We start from the raw sequence: 27,497 nt of genomic DNA, 5'->3' as shown, positions 1-27,497 counted from the left end.
TTCATAAATGACATAAAAATATGACACATTAACATAAAATATTCCTGATGGGGGTTGATGAGGAAAAATAAAAAGATGTGTGCAGTTTAGTAGAATTCACCCTTTAATTAAGACTGTGAGAGAAGTAAGACATTGAGTTGCATTCTGAACATAATGCTACAGAAAAAACAAGAAATATGAAAATAGAATTAAATATTGGGATATGAGATTAATAACATTATTGTGTTTTTTCCTGGGAACAGTCGGAGGCAATCAAAGCATCTAAAAACCTGTTTTTATTCCGTTGATTGCCTAAAAATACATTAAAGTGAATTGAAACACATGATGGAAGTAAATGGTAGATGTTTAAGATGAGTGATTGTGCGAGATGGGCTCCTTTCACCCGTCCCAATGGTGAAAGTTGACGGTTGAAAGGGGGAAAAAAAGGCAAACAGAAGACCCCCCCTCCTTCCAAATCTACATTTTGGCAATTACACACAAAGGTCAGATTTCTAGTCATTGTGCAATAAAGCTGTTTGTAATGGATTTATTTGCTTGTGTAATCACCACACAGTAAACCCACTCAGCTCAGCGAATCGTTGACATCAAAAGGCTCCACAAGGCTAATCGCTCATTAACTCACCTATACTGTTTAAACAAAGAATTCTGTCTTCCTCAAAGCTCTCCTATCCGTCTCATTAAGGCAGCGCCGCCTGCTCCTTTACTCCTCTTTATTACCAATGTATTTGTGGTAATGTGCACTTGTGCAAAGCCACAAGCATCCACGTCCCCCTTATGAAGTAATTCCAGTCTTTGGAAGGAGCCGTGCCTGCGCCCATTCAGCTTGGGATAGATTGACTCCGCTGACTGAATTCAGATGAGCTGGATTCTGGAAAAAGCCTGAGCCTGAGCTCCCGTCAATGTGAGCAGGAAAACCGGCTCCCTGGCTGCGTCCCCAGATTTCTCAAGCAGCTGGTGCGCACTTGTCAAAAGTGACGACACGTGATTTTTCAGAGAAACAGATAACCAGGGCAGAATAATATAGAAGGGGCGGGGGTTGACTAGCATCTTATTAATACACTGGACTTGAATTTGGTGTGTGATATTCAGCTACCGGGCTCTGAACGCTGCACATCTAATCAAGCATACTGACCTTTTCACCAGCCTCATAAAATATTCACCGCTGCTGAACGTATTAGGGAATGCATCGCACACTCGCATTCATTCTTCATGAGGAATAGTCAGTTTCTCTGTAGAATCACTGCAAATGCTATATTTTATCTGAAGCGATGACTTTAAATCCAATTTCTCTCTTTCGACCCCCCCCCCCCCCCCTCGGTCTCTGAAAAGCAAACTCAGAGGGGAGATGGATATGCAGAAAGTCGCCATCTTTAAATACTGAAGGGTTCTAAATGCTGGTTTTCTTTGGATAATACCTTTCAACTTGCGGAACCGACTGCTGACTTCATTCACCGACGGACGTATGCCAGACTATTTTTCCAAACGTTTACAAACGTAATTTGAAATGTGGGTAATTCACTTCCGTTTACGCCGACAGCTTGATCGCACACTTTAGAAAAAGACACAAAGCTCCTTTACCGCAAGCAGGCTCTAAATATTTGAGAACATTGAACTAATGTGAGGAGTTGTCCTCCACCTGTTTATCAAACATCAAAAACCACGGCGGCGCCGCCGCCACCTTCAGTCTGAACCTGATTTCAGAGGATGACTTTTACTCGTCCGTAAATAACAACCAAACATCTGTTTCATTTGCCAAGGTTGCTTCTCACAAAAGAGGGTGTTAAAAAAAAAAGTTGACAAAGAGAAAATGTCTGCGGCGGCTCAGGATCCGATCAGCATCCCAGGCGATGAACACTTCATCAAAGAGTGAAGATCCTCGGCTCCCGATCCTAATTTTTCCCTGGTGCTTCCAGTCCAGTCCCTTGCGGCGGTCTTCCCACCAGCATGTTGTTCTTTGGCGAGCAGCTTTCGGGCTCCATGGTGATCACCTGAACCGAGAACCCGTGAGTCTCTGCTTCCCACGAGCGGTCCAAGTCCACCAGGCCCATGCAGCGTTTACCTGCGGCGTCCAGACAGAAGAAGAACGGCATGTTATCATCCAGTCGCAGTGTAATCTAGAATTCAGCGCTTATAATCGTGACATTTTCTGGCTTTTACATACAGAAGTGATGGAAAATTGGGCTTCAAATGTAAAAATAAGAACATTATATATAAACTAGAGAGAAATCGGGTTGAAGAGTGTCATGACAAAATACTCCACAGTGCAGGCCCGAAGGTTTCTGAGATGAAACACGTCCCTACGTGTCTGACAACACTGATCTGGAAGCTGTTCAATGTCACACTGAACAAAACCGCCCCAAAGAACATTTCTCACACGTCTCAAAAGTCTAGACCTTCTGAAAGCGTAGAGGAGTGGGGGGAAGTCACGGAGAAAAATACATCTGATGGAAACCAATGGCATACACTAAGACTAGGATGAAATACAAACAGACCACTTCACTCCTTGGGTGAGGGTGCGGGTGCGAGGAGAAGACTGTGAACAGTACCTATGAGTCTTCTATCAGGAGGCAGCTGGACAGCCGTTTGATCGGCAAAGCGACAAAGGATCATGTGTTCCTGAAAGCAGGCAGAGAAGCAGCATCAGAATGGTTTCATGCAGCAAAGGGTCCGAGAGATATCCGTCGAGGTTTAAAAAGCACAACAGGTCAGGATTAATCTCAATCGCATTCGGTTTGTCGGAGACATTTCTATAAAATCATTCTTGTAAACTTTCCAGAAGGGTCAGAATAACTGTTTTTTAGAAATGTCCAATTAAGGAAAGTTTTTTTTTCCTATTCTCGTTACTTCGCAAAGTTCTATGGAACAAAGTCAGGACTACCTTTAATAATCTTTTCCTGCTTCTACTACACTTGAAGCAATTCCATTTGTCACTGCACGAGGTCGAACTTAATGCCAGGCGAGGGACCAGGTGTCCAAAGTTAACAATGAGGACCGATCTCTCATAGGCCGTCACGCCGGCGATGAACCATTTGTCACTGTGCTGCCATTCTGTTTAACCTGTACAGCTTTTATTTCTCTGAGTATCACCTGGGTGGGCTGGAAACAGAGATAGATGAAAAGCGCATTTATAGAGGAACCAGCGAAGCAACAACAAACGGGAGGAGAGGCGAGTCAAAGCGGTAGATAATGCATCTTCCGGAATATAGATATTTTCATTTGTATGGCAATTCTGATATCCTCTGGATCCAGGGCTTTTAGGCCACGCTAGATCAATCACAGCTCACTATGAGAGCGCGCTAAAATCAACCGCTGTAACGAAATCGCCTGCGCCTCTCGAGCCACGTCTCTGCAAAATCTGTTTAAGGAAAGGAGCTAAAGGTGTTCCGGTGTTGTGACACATCAGCTTCACACGGCTGGGGCCTATAGGAACTTTAACAGACCCCCCCACCCCACCCAGGGGCACTGACAGCTCCCATACATCATCAAGGGATGGGTCCTCTTAGAGTACAGTGGTGTGTTGCTGAGAGATAAGGAACTGAGACACTACAGGGTCTGATAAAGATACCAAGAACAATTTATAAGCTTTTGATGATGATCCAGATCACCATGTGGACGGTGTAAATCCAATTAGGAGGGGAATGAGCTGCTTGGAGGAGGTCTGTGCTCTCTGCTTTTCTAGTTACCTAGTGATTTGTTCCTTGTATTCCAGTATTGAATGCGGTTGATCTGACTCACACTTAAGGGAAATATAAAATAAATAGCTTTCAGTCTTTTTCTTCATAAAATAATAATGACAAATAACTAACATAATAAATGTTTCGGATCTCAACATGAGACAAAATTCTTTAAAAGTCCTGGCTGTAATTCAGATTCCTTATTCTACAGTTGATATTATTCCAGAATGCGCGTGAAAAATAAATAGAATACATGCGTTTAGTTGCATTTAAAAGCATACCTTGTATGTCAGTGTCTCTTGGAACTTTTTGCTGTAAAAAAGAAAGATAAAAACAGTGTTGATAAGATGCTGCAGTAAAAAGTATTGTTAAAATTCTGCATGTCTGCTGCCCATTGTTGGAAATTACTTTCCAAAACTTTAAAGCAGGCAAAAAAAGACTTTGAGAAAACAAACTGGCTTTTGGCTGGCGACATGATGACAAAGTCAATCTGTGATGGCTAAACCGAGCTTGGTCATCACTGAAAGTAATTAAAAATCAATACGAAGGGGTCCGAGGGTTAAAGGCCAGTTGGGTCAGAAGGAGAGAAGTTCAACTTGAACGCTTCATAAAATGAGCAGTTTAGTTTCACAGCTCATAAAACCTGTTCACGGCCGGGAATGCCTGCACCTGCAGAATATCCACACGAGTACCTGGAACATGACCTGAGGGGGAAATGCTATAAGTGGCAAGACGAAGATTGACACAGTCAAGCGACCCCCTCCCCCCTTGCATTCTGCACAGTTGCCTTCCAGAAACACCATAACAGCTGTAGTCTTATTTTTTTGGACATTCTTTAATATTTAATGGGGATTCAGCAGAGGTGAAATGTTGGGTCATTGAAAGTCAAGAGAGGAAGGAGGCCTACATATTTAAACTGCTCACTGGAGGTCCAGATTCATGATCAGTTAAACAATGGCCGGAAAAAAATCTCAGCTCATTATCAAATGTTGGTACTGTGCATAATTTAAACACTATAGCTGGTTCATTCCATTTTAGTCCGAATCTGTGCTGGCCGTTAAATGGAGCACGAAGCATTTTCACCTTTCACAGCACTGGAGGGATGTGAGGCTGTGACTTTTAGGTGCTTCTTATTCCTTCATTCTTTTATTCATTTTAAGCAACAGACTGACCTTCATTAAACAGAAAAGAAAAGCAACGGTACATGAAATCGGAATGTAAAATGCAGCGAGAAAAGAATGGCTGGAGAGACGGATACTGGGAACACGCAGACTGACTTGGATGTGACTCGACATCATGTCATCTGTGAATACAGTGAAATCGATCTCTAACTAATAACAATAATGCTGAATGTTTAGAACAATGACAACAAAAATAGGAATGAACTTTATTTGTAAAATCAATGTGTTACAACAAACTTTACATGCACAAAGTGTTAAGAACGCTGAGGCGAAGTCTGTTCCAAGTTTTATGTTCTTTATGCTCTTTTTAATGTCAAAGTTATAAATACGATTTTACAAAAGGGTATCCAGTTGCCGCGGCAGCAATCCTACACAGCTTCATATTTAGAAACCATCTGCATGGTTGAAAGGTTTTTAGCAGTATACTACCTTCTTATTATTTGCAGGACATTGCGGTAATATTCGTCAACAGACTGCTGCCATAGCAACAAGATCAACATCATAAAAGTATAAGGCCTTCACCTTTTCTCCATTTCCATGGTTTGGTTTTTTTCATCTTCCTTTAAGCAGCATTATATTTTCATTTTTATACCTCGACTTTTCTGTCTCACCCTCCTCCAAGAATATTCCCATCACTCCCACGTCCCACTCCCTGTTCCTGGAAGAAGACGGCTAAAATAATCCAAAGTGATCAAAAGCCTTTGAAGGATTGGCCTTGAATTTTGAGTATTCATACAATTAATGAATTACAAGTAACCAGCAGCATACAGTATGCTGGATTCCCTCCCCTGTTTTTACCTGTGCATGAACAACGTTTAAAACAAGCAGTGCTACTACACCTCACCATGAAAGCTGACGATGGACTAAGTTAAGCAAGTACGAACCTCTTGGGGAAGGTGAACTTGATTGCGTTCTGGATGAATCCATAGCAACAGGGACTAATGACGAAGGCGGCTCCTGCCTGGATGCAGTGCTCCATCACCATGTCTGTTGCAACGCCGCAGGCGTGGAGCGCCACCTGAAGTTGAAAGCAACAAAGAAAACAGATACGAGAAGCATTTCTCTTAGAATCCTCTTGGAATCCTTTCCAAGAGAGCTTTTCTAAACAGCCAGACCAATACGGCGACCACGCACTCAGTCCCATTGATTACTTCATAATGGCTGCAGCCATTAAACGCATCTATTCTGTCAAAGATGCAGACTGGAGGAGTTGGAGCAATCAGACTGTATTAGTGCTTTGGGAGCGAGGGCACGGATGCACCAGGGTTCCCGTTGAGTGGGTCTCGAATTCTGGAAAGGGATTAAAAGAACCAATTCTAGACCCCGTCTGTGCGCAAGCCGACTCTTTCACCCAAGACCCTCTGCAGAAATTCAATCCTACGCCTCAAGGGCAATGGCTTTAATATCCAAATCATAGTGATAAAATAGATGATTTCCTCTCAAGCATGGATTAGTGAAATAGATTCTCTGTTAATGGTCCAAATAAAAAGCATTATCAACAGTCTGATGGCAATATCTATCCATAATCGCTAAAATGACTCGAGCAGCCAACTTAAAGCGTCTATTCCTGCCTTCCAAGAGTCACTTGGCGTCATGAGACTGTATCCGCTGTATGTGGCCTTGACAGCAGGGCCAGAGAGAAGAAGCGCATCACAGTGGTCGGGACGGAGGCTGCGCCAAGACTGGGTGAAATGCCAAAGATGAGAGGATAGATTCACTAAATCCAGGAGGCCCTGGACTATCAGTGGATACACTTCAAAGAGATGAATGGGCTCTCCTCGGAAGACTCGCACTGCACTGCGAGATATTAAAGGTGTCCGCTGAAAATCAGCATCTTTTTTTCGTACATGTAATTCTATGCACTACCAGGATTAGAACTCGTTGGCGTGTTTTAATATCGTCAGCGAAAATCCTTGATTTCACTTTGGAAAGTTAAACTATAGCACAAAGTCAAGCGAGGAAACTGCTGCACATGAAAGAATGACCAGGAAGCAAAGAACCGTGGAATTAGCATCAGCTGCCTTCAAATCCCAGAATCTTTTTGGCACTTAATTTTCTTTCCTGCATTTATTCATGAGGCTCAGGAAAAGGCTGAGCTCATGTTCTTCACATGTTTCAGACAACTGATTAGGAGGAGTGACTATCAAAGACTGCATGATGTTACCCCCCCCCCCCCCCCCCCACACACACACACACACATTTACAGCAACAATAATTAACAAGAAACACCATCACTCTTGCTCTGCTGCTTATTGTAATACATTAGTCATGCTGTGGTAAATCTTAATTACATTTTGTAACCTATGGCCCTGATTTAACACAAAGACACTGAACAAGAAAAAGGCATCAAACAAAAATCAAACACACCCTGATGCGTATTGATAACTAATTATGAATAACTAATTCTTGATTGGTGAAGTCATTTTTATTAATGTCGAGATTTGTTTTTATCTGTTTCATCAATATGAATGATGTGCTACCCTACAATGTTAGGTGAAATGCTAATTAAAAAAATGATAATAGATAATGAAAATACAAGCCAGGCTCATCATAATAACTTCATATTTCATCAATGCCCTGTTGAGCACGCCTCTCACTTGAATGGAAGAAGAGATCATAAATCAAAATGCAACCACCAAAGGTCTGAGGACAAATTAAAAACTTTTTAGGTTTTTTAATCAGTCTTTAGAGGACAGGAAAAACTGTTTCTGTTTACACATTCCGTTAAATAATACAATCGCTGCAATATTGAGGTTTATTAATTACTCTTCTTCGAGAAAGGAAGTACTTCTTCAGATGTGGACTGGAGTCAAAACAATTTCCTGCAGTATAAAGAAAGTAAATAAAACCGTTATAAAGCATTTTCAGGATGCGTATCTCCATCCGTAGGAATCTTCATACTTTAAGTCCTTTAGGGTTTTGTCGTGGAATTGCTTCAACAGTTTGTAAACCTTTTCAGAATCAGACGATGTAATGGAAAAAAAAGGTGAAAAATCAATCAATCTGGACTCATTGAAGGACATCGGCATTGAAATTAGAGCTGATGAAGCCAAGGAATGGGTCAATATTCATTTTACATAAAGCTTAAAGCAAAAAAGAGTCAGTCCATTTCTTGTTTCACACAAACGTACAGAATCACTTGCAAACTATCCAACCCTGAAGGCGAACCGATAAAGGACCTGAATCCAATAAAATCCAAATCAACTTCCAGCTCTGCAACTATTTGTGCCTTCGGGGTCTGCTGGTGTGACACCATCTGGCACGAGAGAGCCGAAACTTCAAACATAGAGCATGCAGGGTCTGCTTCCATGTCAGCTGGGACACCGACTAAGAATAGGCACACCTCGACTTAATTAGTCTGATTAAACAAATGTGGCGAAAAATGAGTCCATGTATTATACATACAAGAACAGAAATCAGTGTCATGGCTGGTTCTTCAGATAGATCTGAAATACAGGAAGAAGCAACTCCGACAGCTGAGGCTCTGTAAATATAAACCAGGGGACAAAAATGAATGAACTTAAGCACCTGTTTCAAACATTAATGTAATTCATGGAGAAAAAAAAATCGATGAGTGTGTGTGCCTAAAACTTTCTGACTAAACCATAAAAACACCCGCAAGCTGAAGAGAGGAATAATCCGTGGTGTTTGTTTGTTGCCAAGTGGAACGGGTCTCGGAGGAGCTCAGACGCTGGGACAATAGCTAATGCTAATTACAGCTGGTAAATATACATCTCTATTTGTCTCTAGGAGAGTTTACATCAGGCGAACCGGTGACTTTTTAGAAACTGGGCCACAACACACAAGCAGGAAGACAGATCCAAGTGTTTAGGTGGGAAAGCAACCTGACCTCAGGAAGATAAATAGCAACAACACTCGGGAGTGAAGACGATGAAGGGTTTCTGTGGGAGAACAAAACGCTGCCTGAGTGGAAACAACATTAAGATAAGAGGATGATAAAAAAAAAAATAAAAAAAAAAAAAGACCTGCTCGTGTGTGACATCAATGTTATGGACCTATTTGCTATAAACTGATAGTGATGATCAATTTGAGAAGAGAGCCCTGTAGGTCAAGGCGGATGTTTTAATGAGAGTGGTATGAAAGACGTTTTTAATTCGTCTCAATAAACAGAGTATTTGAAAGCTTATATAACTTTCATTCTATTGTTTTAAAAAGCAGTCCTGGCAATGAAAATAAAATTTCTGATGAATTACGACTTGATTAATTTTATTAAAAGCACTTCCTAAGATGATGACTGATTCCTTTATGGTTGTTTTACCCTCAGTGATATTTTTTTTTAAGAGAACTTAAAGCATATTTGTATAGCAGATTAAAAACATTATATTATTATAGTTTGACAAAACTACCTTTGACTTTCCAACTATCTGAGAAGGGACAGTGACATCAGATCCTCCACTCAAGTGCAGAGCACTAAAAGGGTTCTGATTAAAAGCTCCACTTCGGGTAATGGAGCGCCATCTTGGCTGCGCTTTTGAAAAGAAGGGGGGGGTGCCTCTTGGCATTTTCAGCTTCTGGAATACAATGAGAGGATGACATGACTGTCTCTCCAGCATGTGATGTGTGGCTGAGCTGCTCTAAAATATATGAATATTTGAAGACTAAAAATATTATGTCTGCACACCCTGCAGTGAAGTGAAGTCACACTTTGTGCCTGCAGTATGATTCAAAGATCTTACTGGCTTAGTCACACACACACACACACACAAAATTCAATACGATGGTCATGATGGTCTGGGATATTTCCATGGTCAAAAGAGCATTTGTCATTTAAATAATTATCTACTTTGCAAATATTTTTTTTGCATCGCAAACCTTTTCCTTGCGAAGGTTTGAGTTGCAACAAAAATGAGCAAAAGCTTGAACACTGAAGTAAATTAGAGTAAGTACTTCTTATGCTCACCCCAATGTGAAAGGCTCCGGTGAAGTAGTCCAAATTGGCTTGAATGAAGTTGATGTTTTTCAGACCGAGTTCAGAGCAACGATTCTGAGCCCTGATCAAGGACTCTTCTTTGTTCTCTATTAGGATGACCTTGAATCAAAGACAGAAATGTGCATGCAGCATGTAAGTGCCACTATGTCAGGCGATGCAAAATGAGCAATAAAAAATGCAAATGTCTTCCAAATCTAAGTAATTTTCCAAAAAATAAAAAAAAACCTCAACAAATGTTCTCAAAAGGAGCAATAAGCACAAACATTGGTTATAATTACTTTCTTTTTCTTTTCTTTTTTTACATGAGATCACTCATTATTTTGATCTCATTCAGGATGTTGGATTTATGGAATCTACTGGTAGCAAAATAATATATTACTCAGTTATGTTTTCATCACTTTGTGTTCATGTTGTACCCAAAATATTGCATTGCTCTGATTCTACTGTAGCCCAGAATGGACAAAGCAAACATGGTCTCTGAAGGGCCTTTGATATTCTTCGGCGCTATAAAGGAAGGAGAACCAAGGACTGCCTGGATGGTTCCAATCGGCAACCGCAGCAACAGGTGCCTATAAATCCTACATAGCAGTAGTAATAACAAAAGAAAAATATGTGCCCATGTTACCTGGCAATCTGGAAATGTGTGTGCCAGAAGAATTCCTACATGTCCCTGCAAGACAGCATAAAGAAAATGTGCAATGAGAGCATTTTCACGTGGTCACGACCGGCCCGCGACAAAGTGCATTTATGAAAATGAAGAAACGTCAGAGAGCAGTTCTTCAAATCAGCTGGCTACTAATGAGCAGAAGTCCAATGTGGTGACGGTCAGCCGGACTGATGAATATGCATGCAGAGCCGAAATGGTGGCTCAGCGCACGTACCGTTCCACTGCAGAAATCCACTAGGGTCTGCCGTGGCCTGGCTAGCTCTGTAACCATGGCAACCAAGTTGTTCAGCTGTTGCCTCTTCCGGACAGCACGGACATCTGACATTTTTCCTGCAAGAGGGACGGGCACAAGCACAAAGGACATTTTTACAACACTTGCTGCTTGATTTTTCTTTTCCTTTGATGAAAAGACCTCAGAATACTTAAAAGTCGCAGTAAGGGGTTTATCATAATTTTTCTGTTCTCGCTTTTCTTTCTTTTCTTGAGTGAGCAATCTGTTCTGGCCTTAACTGTTCAAATTTTGATTTATAACCAGCCAGTGCAGGTAATGGCTTCCAGCCAATAGTCAACGAGGGACGGCAAACAATCCTTCAACATCATCGAAAGCACGCCTCAAAGCCATAATCGAATGTCCTCCTTGTTTGTGGGTGCGCGGTGCTCGCACCGCAGCGAGTACCCCATTAACTCCATAACACATTTCAAGCTCCTACATGTTCTCCTCTGGCTCCCGGCGCCTCACATCAGCGGTGAGCCGGCGATGTGCTGCGCCGATGTCCTCACCTGTCCATAAATCTGGAGTGATTTGTGTTTCATTTACCTCTGAGTCACATCCCCATAACTCGTATATCTACGCTTTCCAGCTCGTACGGCTTTGTACAGAACAGCAGAGGATGTGGGAACCAGAAACTGACAGAATGGAGGTCTTGGATCTGGCTCCAGAGATGTCACAGTGTAGAGGTCGGAACAAATTTTGATTTTGGAACAGAATGGGGCCTTCCATAAATAAGTACAGAACTGTCCAAAAAGGACCGTCCAGAAAGGTCAGCACACAGCTCCATCCACAGGACTGAGTGGGCGGGAGCAGAGGACCTAAACTCCTGCCAGTCAACCTCTTTGTTTGCAATTTGGTTTCAGGGAGGAGTGGTAGTGGGAGATTAAAAAAAAAAAAAGTAAGAACACACGGTAGAGTAGACAATGTTGAACATTTCCATCACTTTCCTTTTGGAAACAAATCTCCAAAAGGCTTAACTTCACAGAGGTGATCGCCATGCAGCTTAATTAACTTTACTTTTTCCAGCAGACGAACAGATTTCTGTATTGGAAATGCTTCGGTAGGAAGGCGACTGAACAAAAATCAATATCTTAATTAAAGATACAAATGGTTATACTTTCATCTTTTATTACCGCTATCAATACCAAATGACCCGACAACATCAATCCCAGAAGGAAACGTCTATTTCAACCTGCAAACTCATTTCAGGTTTTATTGAGGCCGTTCTATCTACATGGCAGCATATATCGGTAACGTGTGGATCAACTAAGTGGCTTATAAATATTTAACATGCGATCTTCCCTGACTTTCACTTGCACCACTGTCGAAATTCTCCTCATTATATGTTTTAGTAGCAAGAAAATGTATCTGTATTCTACTGTATTATGATCATTATTTCCAGACAATGTAAAAAAAACATTTTTGACTGTGTAAATATTTTAGAGAAGCAAAGCATCTACTTCCTACATCACATCGGCAACAATGACATCGTGCTTCAGAGGCGACCTCAAATGCAGAATAACCATTGCACGAATCCTTCGAGGGCCAAACCTACTGGCGGGAAGGCTTCGATTGATGATGCACCAGTGGAACGACTTTAAAGCTACTCATCATTTCACCTATAATTATGATAAGCAGAATCTGCTGATGCTGGCAATGGTGGTTTATGAACACGGACGCCATCCCACCGAGTTAATTACCGGGACAGTCAAAAGCGACACAACCAGTGACAGTACCGTGACATCTCTCACTGCTCAGCAAAGGGACAACTTTCTGCTGCTGCTGCTTCATTGGGGAAGACGGAGGACCCATTAGCCTGCATGCCCTCGAATACTAAACGATGCCCATACGACTGCTGCTGCTACACAGGAAGCCCCGATCGCCTCCTTCTCCCCCCCCCTGATGCTGCAGAAGTGCCCGGGGGCTTATCAAGCAGCTCCATCACATAGGTTAGAATGTAAACAACACACCGGTGTGGTTTTGGGAGCCCCTGCAGGCTCTGACAGCTAACATCTCCGGATATGCTGGTTTAAAAAAGCAAACATGAGAAAAGCTGGTTCGAAGATTTAAGTTCAGATAATGTCTTTAAATGTTTACTTCTGATTGAATTGATACCAAGAAACACTACCAGTCAGTTTTATTACGTTCTACAACGTAGATACAAACTGAAGACATCAAAACGTTGAAGCGAGATATATGGATTTATGTAGCAAACAATTGTATTTTTATTTTGTTTGTGTAAATGGGTAAAACGCATTTAACATAAGTATAACATAGATCACGCTTTAAATGGCCCATTGTTTAAAATGTTCAAAACTAACATAGGCATAGCTGCTGGTAGTTAGAAATAAAAATGTTTCCATCAAAAATCAACTAAATCTAAAGTCATGGATTTGCAGTGAAATTCTTCTAATCTATTCAGTTAAAAAGGTTTCTTTCTTGACGTGGCCATGTTCCCGCTCTCAAGGAGAAAGTTATGTTAATGAGATATCCATGCCTTTTACCGCTGGGTTGAATGAAAGCAAATAAGTAAAAGCGCAGGTCAATAAATCAAGGCGGCGCTTTCAAAAGAAGACTTAAATATGCAGCAATAAAGTCAGGCTTTCTTCAGAAGCCATTCAGTTTTGGAGTAAATAATAATCTTCTGCACCGTTCTGGATGTTTCCCCACATCATTTCATTTACAGTCACAAAAGCCTGTTAAATGTAGGGTCATATCTTAGGTTTCTTTGCTATAAGCTGGTGGTTAGTTTGTTTTTTTCACCTGCGTGTTCCCTTCATGTGACTTTTGTCAGGTCGGTTTGGATCTGGTAAGTCTCTCTCACAAACCATTTTTTTGCAGACAGCCTCTGACAACAATACAGAGTGCGTCATAAAAATCAGCAGCTCCTACCGTTACTGGTTGGAGGGGTGTTAAACTAATGAAATCAGTATATTCCATTCAAACAGGATTATAGCTCTCAGGTGCTGGATTTGTTTTGCGCGATATTAATTCCAGTAAAGGACCCAATAAGAATTGGAACGCTTTCATAAAGTTAAAGTCACCTTCACCGTCTTATAATACAACAACATTCTGGCAGTAAGGCGTGTTTTTGTGAATGGAAACAATATTTTGCTGGCAGGACGCTAGATTTACCTTGGCACAGACTTACAGTCTGCAACTTACAATGTCTTCTAATTTGTTTGTTGGCTCTAAAAAGTGTCTGCATTGGTGTAGAAAAGCTTGCATTCTGTCATATTTTCCTCACAATAGAAACATAGATGGACCAAAACATGACAAAACGCCCCTTTTGTTCTTTTTTATAAGGCCTTTTCTAGCAGGGGTAATACTCCATGGAACAATCCTCAAATAAGCAGCACCACACAAAGTAAATGCAATTATGTCGTACAGACATTTCTAAAGGTTTGAGGCTCTGCAACCAGACGCTGAGCAGCATAGCTAAATATAATCGTGTTGATTTGACTTGAAGCGAAAAGAATTGGGAGTCAGAAAAAAAAAAAGTATTTCCCAGCAGAAGTCTCTTAAACGTTTCTGTAAGAATGTGATGACACAGACACACACAAAAAACCCTGAAAGGTAATGAAGATAAACACCAGGAGGAAAAAAAAGTTTCACTGTGCATCCCTCAACAGCTTTGGCATGTCAGTCAAAACAAGACCAGACGTAGCTATAGGCGAGACGGCGGCATGCTTATGGAACTCCCGTGGTCCCCCCGTACAGGTCGCAGCACATTCCTCATTTGTCTGCACTGTTTCATTTCAAAACGGGCAAACAGCTAAACTGAAACATAAATGTTTCTTCTGCCAAATATCTGCTCATCCCCCTCGTTGCACAAGCAGAGAGCATCAGCTGAGGATCTGCTCGACACTTAATAAATAATCAGGAGGTAAATACAAATTATGCTGGTGTGGTTCGCCAAGTTCATTGTGTATCAAAAGTATATTTACTAATGCAGGCTTTTATAATTAACCCACAATTTAAGCTCTTCCTCCTTAAATTAAAATATGTTTTTCTTAAATCTTATACATGCACAAAGTGACAAATCAGTAATGAATATTAACACACACGTTAGCCCCAGTGCTAGCAAAACAAAGTCGGTCCAAACGCCTCTAATTATTGACTTTGGAGGGACAGATGAGTGTTTTGTGCAGCCCACTGGACCGGGTCAGGAGAGTCTGTAGCTAATTTCCTGTCCTTTCTCTATAGCCTCAGCATTTTGTCTCCTTTCCGCAACTTTTGCACATAATTTGGTAGTTCTTTCCTGGCAAGTAAAATTATTCCATGAAATGCAATTCCAAAAAAAAATGGCAGAAAATGATTACATTATTATATAGCTGTAAAATGAATGTTACCCATAAACCCAACATGATGTGTTGAAACATGCCAAAAGAACGCACCTTTTGTAGGGGAACACAAATGGCATGGTGCTTTATTGATGGCGCTTGCAAAAAATCCATGAGAACAGAAATGATCAATATTTTATTTCTCCCAATGCACTGTTGTGATCGGAGAAAAGTATTAGCCGTCAGGCTTTACTGCTTTCTTTTTCACACCACAGAGGGTTTTATTTATATGACGCACTTGCAATAACAGAATAAATGAAACCATTTTTTCCTGAAAATTAACCCACATGCCTTGTAACTGTGTAAATCTCTCTCTCTCAATAAAAAGCATAATAATACTCTTCTTATTTTGACAGAGCTACTATCTAGTGTCACAGCATTGTCAACATTATGAATGTATCTATAATGTTCTGCAGTGGCTCAGTTTATTCATTTAGTTACTTTGTTTCCACCGTAGTGAAGATCAAACGGCTCGAAGGGCTCCATGATTCTCCTGCAACATTGTTTCCTTTACTTCCTGCTTCAATCATAAAGATGGATCCTCCTCTCTTTCAGACCAGATGTGTCTCCATCTTCACATCTTAGGAACATCTGCTCCAGAAAGCAGGCTTTGTAGGTCGGGAGGCAGTCCCAGCTTCTTTGGTGTTCATCAGTGTGTTCAGTTATTGGGTGGCTACGCCAGTTTCTAAAGTCAGTGACTAGAAATTATACTTAACAAACACAGAGAAACTTGGTCAACAACGTTCTGTAAATCATTTTCTGGAGGCAAATATCCCCACCATTTGAGGATAACAGGGAGGTTAAGTTCAAAATCCAGCTGCTCTTCCTTTTAGGTCTACTGTATTGCAAATCTTCCCCTGCAATTCCTCTTTCACACTGGGTAGTTTGTTTCTATTCACAGCACACTCTTGCTCTTCATCCCTTGCTCTCTGTTCACTGCCAGAGCTGTCAGAGTCGCAGAGTAAGTGGCCTGACGTTGGCGTCGGCGGAGGGCCGTGCGAACGTCTCTCTGGAGTGCCACCTCTGTAAAACCTCAGAGTCTGTGTGACATTCAGCACTAACTCAAAGATAAATAAAGGCTGCCTGGACTCCAGCCAGATGATCTCCCCTTAGTTTCCCTACAGAAATGTTGGACTGGCAAAGCCAGGGCTCCTCCATTGAGAAAAAAATAAAAGGAACTCTCCCTTCAACGCCGAAGCTTATATTGGTCCCTGCAGAAGACTATTTGAAAGGGAAAAGTCTCGACAGCAAATACTCTTTTCCTGACAGACTGACATTTTATTTTAGGGACACGGAGCGTCAAGTTCACGTCAGCATAAATGTATTTCCATATTATAGCTGCTAATGTCTATGTGTGTGTTTAGGAGATTAGGTTTTCGTCTGTATTATCTTGTTTATAGCAGACTTACAAAAAAAACTAACAATGAACTGATTTCCATATAATTTATAGGAAGAGGAAATGCGTGGCAGGCATTAAAGTAAGTAAAAGTAAAACGTTAAAAAGGATAGAATGAGAGTGCAGGAAAAGAAGCACAAAAATATTATCTGTCAATTGGAAGGATGGAACTTTCGATTGTTTCCCCTTGGAGGTTCGCCTCCACTGGCTATGTTAAAGCTCTGGATAACTTATTTAATGTACATTTCAAATAACGTACACATTTTGAGACCACAAAAAAAATGTGTTTCAGAAAGCCTGACAAATCCCCAAAACACTTCTGCCATATCTCAAAAGCCTCAACAATAAAAAGCATAAACAGAAAAAAAATTATTATTAAGGCTCGATCTCCTTCAAATGTCCATGAGATGTTAACAGACAAAGCCTGTTGGACTGCGCCTCAGATGCGAAACCTGCAGAGAAAAGATTTGCTTTTACATTCGGCTCAGGGCTCAAAACACTAATCAGCAATTAATCACGTAAACACTTTGTAATCCAAAACCGACTGGAAGCAGACTGTGGGTTAGACAAACGGTACCTCGTTGCATAGCCGACACTGTAACGCCTCAGCAGAGAAGGAGCGAACAAAACAAACCCAAGGAGGACCATGAATATTCATAATATGACATTTGCAGGGAGCTCATCATGGAGGCAGCCAGTGGCTCTGCATTTTAAATGGATACCACCAGTGGAACATCACAGCAAATAGTGCAACTCTGTGGTACACCTCCAGGGAGTCCACAAGCGTTAGAAGCTGAATTGTAGAAATAAAGTGCCAATTATCGCTCTAATTGGGAGTAACAAAGCTGGCTGGCTGTTTTGCTGGGTCCCATGTTTACTGCATATCTTTAAATCTCCAATTTAAAAGGCTCTAACGACTTTAATTAATTGAGAATGAGAGGAGTGATTTGGGAGTCACAGCCTGCTGTTCGGAGCCGTAGGCCCAAGGGAACGAGGGTTTTAACCAACTGCCAGCACGCACGGTTCACACAGATATCCTCCCACTGATGTTCAATAACAATATTTTCAAATCAAATCTGGGTGTTTGCACTTAGAAATGCTCCCCGACAAATCTCTGATGTGGTGACGCAAGTCTCTGTGCGAAACCGATAAGGGCACGCCTCTCCTTTAAGGCAAACGTAAAATCAACACGTGCAGCTTGTAGCTAGCGGTGTGCGGCTTAGGATAGGACTTAGGATAGGACTTAGGAGAATAGGACTTAGGAGACCAGATGGGGCTGACGATGCAGAATTTGGTTCGGCTTTGAAACCCAGCACTCCCGCATGGATGAATTCTAAAAACCTTGATGATCTTCTGAACATTAGCTTTATGTGTAACACAAATGAGCACGTTTCACCACAGCCTGCTCAACGTGGACGTGACATCATACCTGTTGAACATCAATACCAAAGTGAGCATTTTTTTTTTACCTGGCAACATTAGCATGCAGCTCTAAGCACCACTGTGGAAACGGTGCTGGCAGCGTCAGCCTGGTAACTTGGTCATAAACGCTGTTTTATGTTATAGATTCATAAATCAAGTGTCCTGTCTCAAGGACAAGTGTAAAAGGGTTTCAAGGTTTGCTCTTCAAAAACGATTGCAATTTTTTTCTTAATCTTACTTTATAACTCAAATACAATTTTTCCACTGCAGGTTTTGAGGCCCAATTCCGATTTGCTGCCCATCCACGTATGGATGAGGCTTGATCCCAGTCATTCCATGCACGGCTTTCCTGCTTATGCCTAATTCATATCCGATGTGTGCCACATGAGGGGGAAAAGCTCACAAATGAACATTCTGCAGGACTGGAATACTTAATTCATCACAAGAATTTGAAGTGGGAGAGTTGAATTTTTATTTTATTTTTTGTAAAGGTGACAGGATCAATCGGCTCAGTACTGGAAAGCTGGGCACAGCCGGTGGTGAAAGCAGAATTTATTTGTGAGAGTCTTAGATTAACACACTTGTCTTAGCAGGTTGTCTCACAGCAGAGAGCCTGACAGTCGGACAGGAACTGCCAGACTTCGGCGGAATGCCTCGACTGAATTCCAGTGCACAAGCAACACGAATGTGGAAACCTAGTTAAGTCAAAATATTTCAGTCAACCACCTTTCTATTTTTTTCTAAAGAAAAAGCAATTGAAGTATGGATGCTTCCATTCCATTTTAATGGATTAATTTATTTGACTTGATGATCATGGTCTCTTCTATTTCGGGAGACATAAAGAGAAAAACAAAATCAATATAGAGAAATCTAAAAAAGCAACTACTGGGTTTGTAGAATTCTAAAAAAAAAAAAAAAATGTTTTGCTAGCTTCCTATTAACATTTGCCCATTTATACATCTAGCAGATGCAGAAAAATACAGTAATTTATTTTAAATCCTATTTTTGATCGATAGATTTCTGGCTCCATCAACTCCAGAATGCTCGGGTGTGTGTAGCAGCTGAAGGTGGGGAGCTGCAGATCACATCATTATCTAACCAACTGTTAGCAATAAAATGGCTGTTGTGAATGTCATACCAAGATCATAAGTCTGTCTACATTTAAAAAACAATCTATTCAACCTGCAGCCCTTTGGCCCGGCGAGTCCCTTATCAGAGTTCCAGATCATCTCCACATTTAAACTACAATTATCATAACGCGTAATAAATTACTTTTATGAATACTTTACCCTGATTAAAATCAGATAAAACACTGAACTGCAATGCCAGACAGTAATTCAATTTGAAGGATGGCATGATGATAACAATTACGAAAAGAGGAAAAGTGCAATATTGGTCTAAACTGCAACTGGGAGAACCTGCACTGCACCCCTGGGGCAACTAATAAATATGCAGGATAAGAATTTTATTTTTATTTTTTCAAATGTAAAGGGTCTTCATAAATTTGGACTTGAATTAAATCCATCTCATTACCTTCATACAAGTTCAGCAGTGAGAGAAAAGACACCTGAGGGGAAATCATGCACATTAAAAAACAGACCGAATATTGCATGAAACGGAAACTGCAGTATCGTCACAGCATTTTATAAACTCAGCAGGAACAGGAGCAAGAAAGGATGCATGTGCATAATAAAATATTTGAAATCCCCACTGGTTCTCCATCTGCCTGTCATGCATTCCCACAGCAACACAGTTAAAGACGTTCAACTGGTCATTAGTCATGCCGTGTGTGAACAGAGTATAAAACAAGAAGCTTTTTATTGAGGTATCACCGACAGTCTTTCATTTCCAGGCACAGAAAGTTCCTGGAGTCCCTGCGAGTTGAGTCGCTTAAATTAGGGATCTATGTCTCATGACTGGGTCTCCCAGGTCTAGGAGCCGCCTGGTCAGGTGGGCCGCGAGACCCTCAGAGACGGGGCCCGTGTACTTTACTTTCTCCTCCATTTCTATCAAAGCACAAAAGAAGAAGAAGAAGAAGAAATTCACGCCAGTCAAGTGTGGAGCTTGTGAAATCTCAATCGCATCCCTGCTGCAGTCGACGCCGGGAGACAGAGAAACAAATGGAGCCGGTCTTCGCTCGAGCAGCTCAACTTCTGTCATACTCCTGTAACCGAAGACAAAGACACGGGACCTCATCTCGTCTCCTTGTACCAAAACAACCCCGGAGGCCCTAATTGCAGCATGTCTGAAGTATGACAGCTATGTGGCTTCCACCCCAGACCCCCCCACCCCCCCTTTCTTTTATGCCTGATTGTCTTGTCTGCACCCCCCGTCTTGTTTTCTGCTGATATCCCTTGTCTCTTCATGCTGTCTCGCCCCTATCGCCGTCTCCTGCTGTCACACACACACACACACACTAACACACACACACCATCATTCCAACCCGCTGTATTTACAACCTCCCTTCCACCGTCTATTAAGCGAAGCACTGCAGGCGAGACGTCAGCTTCTCCACACAATGGGCCCAGTATTCACATCGCTGTTTATTCATCTGCAGACAACCCTCACCACATTTGGAGAAGCAGCCTTCGAACACAAAGAGGGCAATAACCTAAACAGCTTACGTTTACAGAGGTCCTTTTGTTCCACTGCACATTGTGCAATACCCGGGTGTCAGCGTTTAGGACTTCTTAGCGACGGCTTCCATTTAGTTGAGTAAACAGACTAAAGCAATGCATTAAATAAGGCACTATTTATGTTGGAATGCATGTTGGTGATCCCACAACTGTTTAACAGAAGTATATCTCCTCAGGTAGGAAAGAAATATATACAATGGTGTCCCTTTAACTACCAAGTAAGGAACTACTTCTTTAGGGGTAGCACAACAGATGGTGACTTTCAGCTTTAAGGGCATTTAGAGGAGTTCACATCCATAATAGGTGTGCGAATTGCATCCTAAACGTACCCTTCTGGGGTGCGGATGAAGCGGGCCAAACTTTGTACGCCGCTCACTGAATGAGGAAATAAGCATTCAAATTAAGGCTGAAAGTCACCGCTTTAATCTCACAGTCATCGTTTCCTTCACTCGAATGCTCTAGAGTGGAGAACCGCAACAAAACGATCCAAAGACTGCAGGCAAAAAAAACCTACACGATAACGCATTTAAACAGGACAACTGTCGGAGAACTGCGTCGGTTTGTATCGGGTTTGCAGATTTCTGCATATTTAGGAGTAAATTGCTGCCGTACTGTACACGTCGGCGTACGTGCAGCATTTGGATCAGATAGATGGCGAGCCCACGCGCCCGGGGTTCTCAACAAATCGACTGCCTTTCGCTTCAGCTTCACTTTAATTACACATTGCTGAAAACGCAGGGGCTACTTGCCTCCTATCCCAACGCTGCAGGGGCAGATACCGGCGGCGCTGTTTATCATGCAAAGTGCTGACATAAGTGAGACAGCTCAAATTTGGTCTCTCCATGATTCTCACTCTTGCAAAAGATACGCAGCCCACATAATCGAGAGCACTTCAGTTTAGATGTCAATGGGAGGTTTTTTTTTTTTATGATTAAGTTGTACTGTAGATGCGATGGTTGCATAAGATGACATATTGTGCGTGTACGTGTGTGTGTGTGTGTGTCTTAATCCACAGGTTCTGTTCTCAAACCTGCGTTCAAACTGTTGCGCTGTGTACTGACCCGCACGCCTGACTAACAGGAAGTAACAAGAAGAAAAACAACAGCAGTCAGAGAAAGGAAGACGAGGAGAGAGATACCACTCTACTGCCGATTAGACACTCAATAGCCACTCGAGGCTTGCGTACAGTTCAACGTGGCACTTTAGGTGTTTGTGATTCAGTTGTACCGAGGTTGTTTCTGTCACAGACCTTTTTTTAACGCAACATAACTAGGAGAAGCCTCATGGGAAGACTTTCCAGCTGAGGCTCTGCGACGTGTCAGTGACTTCAGCTATTCTTCGGGGGAAGAGGCGAGGTGTCACCGCAAATCATCAGGCGGCAGTAGCATGGAAGGTTTCCTGTCAACACTTTCACACAATGCTGCCTCTGCTCCGTGCACAGGATTAATGCCATGTGTTCTGACATTTGACCAGGTAATAACAAAGTGGAAGAAAGACTGAGCGGAAAGTTGCAGAAGGATGGAAGGATAGATGTTTTAAAAGCAAAAAAAAGGCAAAGCGCGTGGAAAAAGAGGGAACGAGCAAAAAGGGCGAAATAAAAAAACGAGATGCCGAGGAAGAGCGCCACACGGAAAAGATTGGGCTTCACCTTCAGCGGGGTTGAGGGCTCCGGATAAGCGGTCCCACGGGAGGGTCCAAGCAGGGCAAGGATGAGGAGCGAAGACAGCATCAATGCCATTTTCCTGGGGAAGAGAAACACACACAAATACTTTCGTTACAAACCCTCCCACTGGCCTGAGGTTCCGGGGAGGGGGAGGGGGGGGGGGGGGGGGGGGGTCCGAATGGGTGGAATCAAGTGGATTTAACAGAGTTGTTCTTCAGAAAGTCCTCTGTCATATTGCTCGTGTTGATTGACGGCTGCGCATGTGGAAGAAACCGTCGAGCAACTTCTCGTTTTCTTCTAGAGTGACAAATAAACTTTTTAACTTTTGTTCAGATAAAATATTTTCTAACAGCCTTTGCATGGCCACGAATAAATACGAAACGTTTTGTGTGCTGCAGGCGTATGGACGTACGGTTAAGGGTGACGCTACAAGGGCTTATCTATGATGGTTTTGCGTCGACAGAATGATGCCTTTCCATTTTCATTAATCGCCGTGGAAACGCCTGATGCACTTCTTTAGAGAGATTAATCAACACCTATTCCACACCCTGTCGGCAGCAATGAAAATTGTGTTTCACACAATAGCAGACTGCGTTATAGAATTACTCTCTCGAAATGACTCACAAAAGCCTTTGTGTGATTCCATTTTAATATACGGCACCTAATCCCAATGTAAATAGGGCTATATTTAATCCAGATGAGTCATTAGAACATATTAGCACATTTACAGGCTCATCCGTCGACTGTGCGACTGCATTACAATAATGTGCACCTAATCTCTACTCGCAGAGGCTGGAGTTAACAAAAAAAACTGCTTGGCTGCATGAAATTGGTTATAATTATGTTTGACATTTGTTTGGTGAAAACAAATGAGAAATGCCCGAGCGGAATGTCGGAGGAGGAATGTGTCACTCAAGACAGAACAAGCAGAAGCACGGACAGAGAGACAGACAGACAGACAGACAGACAGAATACCTGGTGCAAAACAACACCATCAAGCTAGTAGAGCAAACAAGCATTGCCTGGAAGCATCGGGCCCATCCAGGGACTGTCTGCGCAGACTTTCATCTTGGCGCTTTCTAGCCGAACATTTCAGATTCACCCAAAATGTGACAGTTAATCTGATTAATGCACTGATGGATTTGGATCTCTGTCTGTGCCTTTAAATATCGACTTGTTGTCGAATGCTAATCGCTACGCAGAAAGACCGGCTTGTGGAGAGAGAGACCCCCCCCCCCCCCGCCGGGTTACGGCTCTGTGGACTGCATTTCAATGGAGGGGCTGCTTGCCTGCTGCAGCTCATTGCACATGCACTTTGACTGGCGTGCACATTGGCGTCTGCTAACTGAGGTCGGGGAGACGGAGAAGTCTCTGAGCCTTTTGTTGTTGACCGCAGCGCACGGCGAGCTCTGGTAACCTGGTAACCTGGTTACCAGCGGTGACAGGATCGTGTGTCACCGTGTCAGAGGAAGCATGTCTGCTCATGTGATTGCTTTGGGACACACACACACACACACACACACACACCCTACCCACCATTCTCTTTTTGCCTCTGTGGATGTGTGTGTGTGTGTGTGTGTGTGTGTGCACATTCCTCTCAGTTATAATGCCTCACTTCAAACTGCAATGAAAACTATCATTTGAGTGCATCTCCGCATTACTGGATTTAATCTGGCAGCAGGACGCGTTTCTCCCGCCGAGCTCTCCCTGCCTCATCCAAACACGCCAAACCCCGTTTCACCACTTTCCTCATTTCCCCTCTTGCTGTCACTTAAAATCACATCACCACTGACACTTAGCCAGCATGAAAACACGAAGATATGTTTGCTGAGAGAGCAAAGCAACAAGGAGAGACAACAGTCTGAGGGGTTTTGGCAGCGTCTTCAAAACAGCGCGAGGAGAAAGGACGTGCGTGCCGTCGTTGCGTCGCATTGGCGCTTTCAGCCATTACTGCGAATTACTCGTTTCATCTGAATGAAGATAAGCCAAATGTTTATCGTCGGCATTATAACACTGACTGAATTACGTACATAACCTTTATGATGCAGCGAGCTTTTTTGAAATGCTACACAAATTGTTTGGTTGTAGAGATTTCATGTAAAGTTATATTATATTCCTCTGCAGTAATGGGAGAACGGGTACTTTGTCTTACAAACTACCTCTTAGAGAAAAATGATCAACATGACACCAAAAACGTTATAAAACGTCATTTCTGCGACCGCAAATATTATTACGAAGCAGCACAAAGGACAGAAAAATGTAACAAATGCAAAAGTCTCCCAGAAGTCAAAGCATGAGCCTAAAGCGACGCATCAGAGTGCTCAATCAAGCAGATAATAAGTGCATGAAATTACAGGGATAACAGCTAACAACCAGTTGGAGACTGAAAATCGGTCTGTGCAGTGCGAGAACACAAGAGAGCTGGTCCTTAAATGTGGAGGCAAGGCGCGTGCGCTTAAGCAACAGGCTTGTTTTGTAAAGAACGATCAAACCTGCGTGAGGGAAAGTATTCATTTACCTCAAGCTTAGTCATTGTGGGCCTGGGGCCTCCGGTGAAGGCAGGCTGTGTCAGCTCCTGGCCTTCCTCTTGTTCCACTGGGTTACATTCCTCCGAAGGGCCCGAGGGGCTGGACGCGGGGAACTGTGGGATGGATAGAGCCAAACCGCAGACCTCGGCAGCCCGGAGGACCCCGGGCACCTCCTGGACGTTGCTGTACCAACGCAGCAGGTGGGGGAGCCGGCGTAGAGCGCTCGCAGCATGGGCTCGGAGGGAACGCTGTACAGAACGGGAACAACAACAAAAGGATCGACTTAGAACAGAGAAAAAAAGGTCATTGATTGAGTGACTTGGCTCCACATGGATGAGACAATGGATATACCATAATTTACTCATCACGCTGGTGGGAAGACAAGTTGAACAAGAAGGGGGCGGGCGTGGAAAAGCATAAACGGCGTTGCCAGACGGAGAGCGTAAAAACAAACAGAAGAGCGATGGGAGGAGCGGCGTAATCGGGCGCGACGGGAGAACGGGGGACAGACGGAGACACGTAGGGAGACGAGGGCACTGTGACGCGGGGGTGGCGTGGAAAGGGAACCGTCACAAGCCGCGTGTGATGGCCGTTAAGAGGAGACGCGCTAGGCTGAGTGTGAAACTGGAAACCATCGGAGCGCAGCTTCCTACTAAAAGCCTCATTGTGAGAACTTCAGTTTGTTCCCACAGTCGGGGAACAGTTGGAGACAGCTGGAGGGTGAAATGGAGGTGGAGACCCACTTCACTGGCCGACAGTGCAGCCTCCCAACTCGATAACACACACGCACGCACACACACACACACACACACACACACACACGCACGCACGCAATCGAGCTAAACGGCCTCCATCTCCCCGGCCTGCAAGAGAACGACATGCATCATTAGGTGTCATTAATATCCAAAAAGTATTTGCAAGTTTTGTTTTTTCTTCTTCTTGAAAATAAAGACGTTTTTAGGTCAACGTAAGAATCCTTCCTGATCTGTTGTAGAGATAAAAAAAAATAATAATAATAATCCGCAAATTGAAGTCATCGAAATGCAATTCAACCTTCTGCATTGGATTAGATACTCCCCCCCCCCCATACATTATCGCGCTCGGCCAGGTGGCTCTCGACCACCTCCGAGAGCAAAACCTGCGCCAAGTCAGACGCGGCGAATCGAGTCCACGAGTCGTGCGTAATTTGACAGGTCATCTTAATGGTGACGGATGTTTCCCCAGACATCTAAATGAGATAACATCCTTCACGCCGGGAGGCAGAGCCGATCGCTTGCGGCATATAACGGTGCTGCATTCCGTTCGTAGTCCAGCTTGTTAAGCTCACAGTGTGTCGAGGCGTTACAGGTAGAAGGCTTAGACAATAAAGGTGAATTAGCATTTGATGTGTATTCACGGCAGAAAATGAGGCCGTATATTAAGGCGGCAATGGGAGCCGGCTCTTTTTCATTACTGACGACGTCTCAGACGTGAATGATGACGACCACGGCCCCCGAGGCCCTCACCAGATACAGATAGACGCACGGCAGCAGCACCACGTCAGTCAGAGTGAAGAACAGTCCCTCAGCGAACACGTGCTGCAGGGGGGGCAGGTCTGCGGTCTTCACTCTCCTGATCTCAGAGTTCTCTCTAGTGGTCAACGTTGGGACTGCATCTACCGACAGCTTGGCCAGAGCCGCTCTGAGCTCAGGTCCGTCACAGGCCTCGGGCGGCTGTCCGGATTCAGACTCGGCATCCAGGGTCCCCCCGCCTCCGCGGGAGGCGTTCTTTTTGTTCCGCTGCTGCTCTTGGAGTTTCTGCCTCCGTATTTTGTCGTCGTTGTGGACTTTGACCGGCTCCGCCAGCCTCCGCTCCAGGGCGAGAACGGAGGGAGGCAGCTGCCGAAGGGGACATGCCGGGTTTTTAAGGTGCTCTTCGACGTCAGAGGGGATGCCGACTTCACACAGCCTGGTCCATCTGCTCACCTGAGAGTGTGACAAGAAAATAAACGTCAGCCCGTCGCATTTATCCACCTGCTTGCTTGTACCTTGATATGCCGCAACCCATTCTTCAGAAGTTGGTCATGTTTGTCCACTAACCTCTGCACAGGCCTTCAGACAAGTCTTCTTAAATCCCAGTAAAGCCAGCACATCATTCCTGGAGGGGTCAACCTCCAAGGTCTGGTTGATAATGTGTCTCAAGACCACCGCCAGCCCGGCCCTGCAGAGCCCCCCCGTCTCATCCAGAGCAGCGGGGAGACGGCAGCCTCTCACAAGCGGAGGAAGGTCCTGCAGCTGAACAGCAGACGCGTCCGAAGACACCGGAAGCTTACTCTCGGAGCAGCCAGGTTTGCCGAGGACCAGAAACAGCTTGAAAGACTTGCACTCGCAGTAGGACAGGAGGAAAAGGGCGATGGATGTGCGCAAAGGAAGACTCGGCTCCTCGTTGTGGGAAGAAGCGTCTAAATACAGGCACGGGCGTTGCTTTATATCAGTGTGCGTCATGGTAAATAGTTCCGTAGTGAAAAAAAATAAAATTGTTATGAGTAACTACTAGTTTACAAAGTATTACCTGAAATGTAGTTTCAGACCCAGCACGGGAAAAGACTCGAACGAATAATTATAATAGCTTTGGCAATGCGCACGTGTCGTGCAGCGTAATTGTAAGAAACAAAACAGAGCCGGCACAAGGCTAGCTTCCTCTTCCCGTTTCCCTACGAAATATATCCACAGCGCCATCTGCTGTCAACGCTAGGAACACATATTAATTAAAATTTATATCGAAGC

At 43.3% G+C, this 27,497-nt stretch overlaps 1 protein-coding gene across 1 annotated transcript; it reads right to left on the bottom strand.

Annotated features, from left to right (window-relative positions):
- Positions 1–1,889: 1,889 nt before the first annotated feature.
- gstcd (glutathione S-transferase, C-terminal domain containing) lies at positions 1,890–27,215 on the bottom strand. The gene is made up of 11 exons (XM_068751044.1): positions 26,811–27,215; positions 26,238–26,696; positions 24,723–24,980; positions 22,190–22,283; positions 10,688–10,803; positions 10,432–10,476; positions 9,777–9,905; positions 5,740–5,873; positions 3,956–3,986; positions 2,547–2,616; positions 1,890–2,059 (listed from the first exon to the last, which is right to left on the bottom strand). The coding sequence occupies exons 1-11, from the start codon at positions 27,213–27,215 to the stop codon at positions 1,890–1,892; spliced, it is 1,911 nt and encodes a 636-aa protein (XP_068607145.1).
- Between the last annotated feature and the right edge of the window lie 282 nt (positions 27,216–27,497).

Source organism: Brachionichthys hirsutus, chromosome 17 (genome assembly GCF_040956055.1).
Source record: "Brachionichthys hirsutus isolate HB-005 chromosome 17, CSIRO-AGI_Bhir_v1, whole genome shotgun sequence".
NCBI lineage: Eukaryota > Metazoa > Chordata > Actinopteri > Lophiiformes > Brachionichthyidae > Brachionichthys > Brachionichthys hirsutus.
The sequence above is the reverse complement of the archived record's forward strand: the minus strand, read 5'-3'. Positions and strand labels throughout refer to the sequence as shown.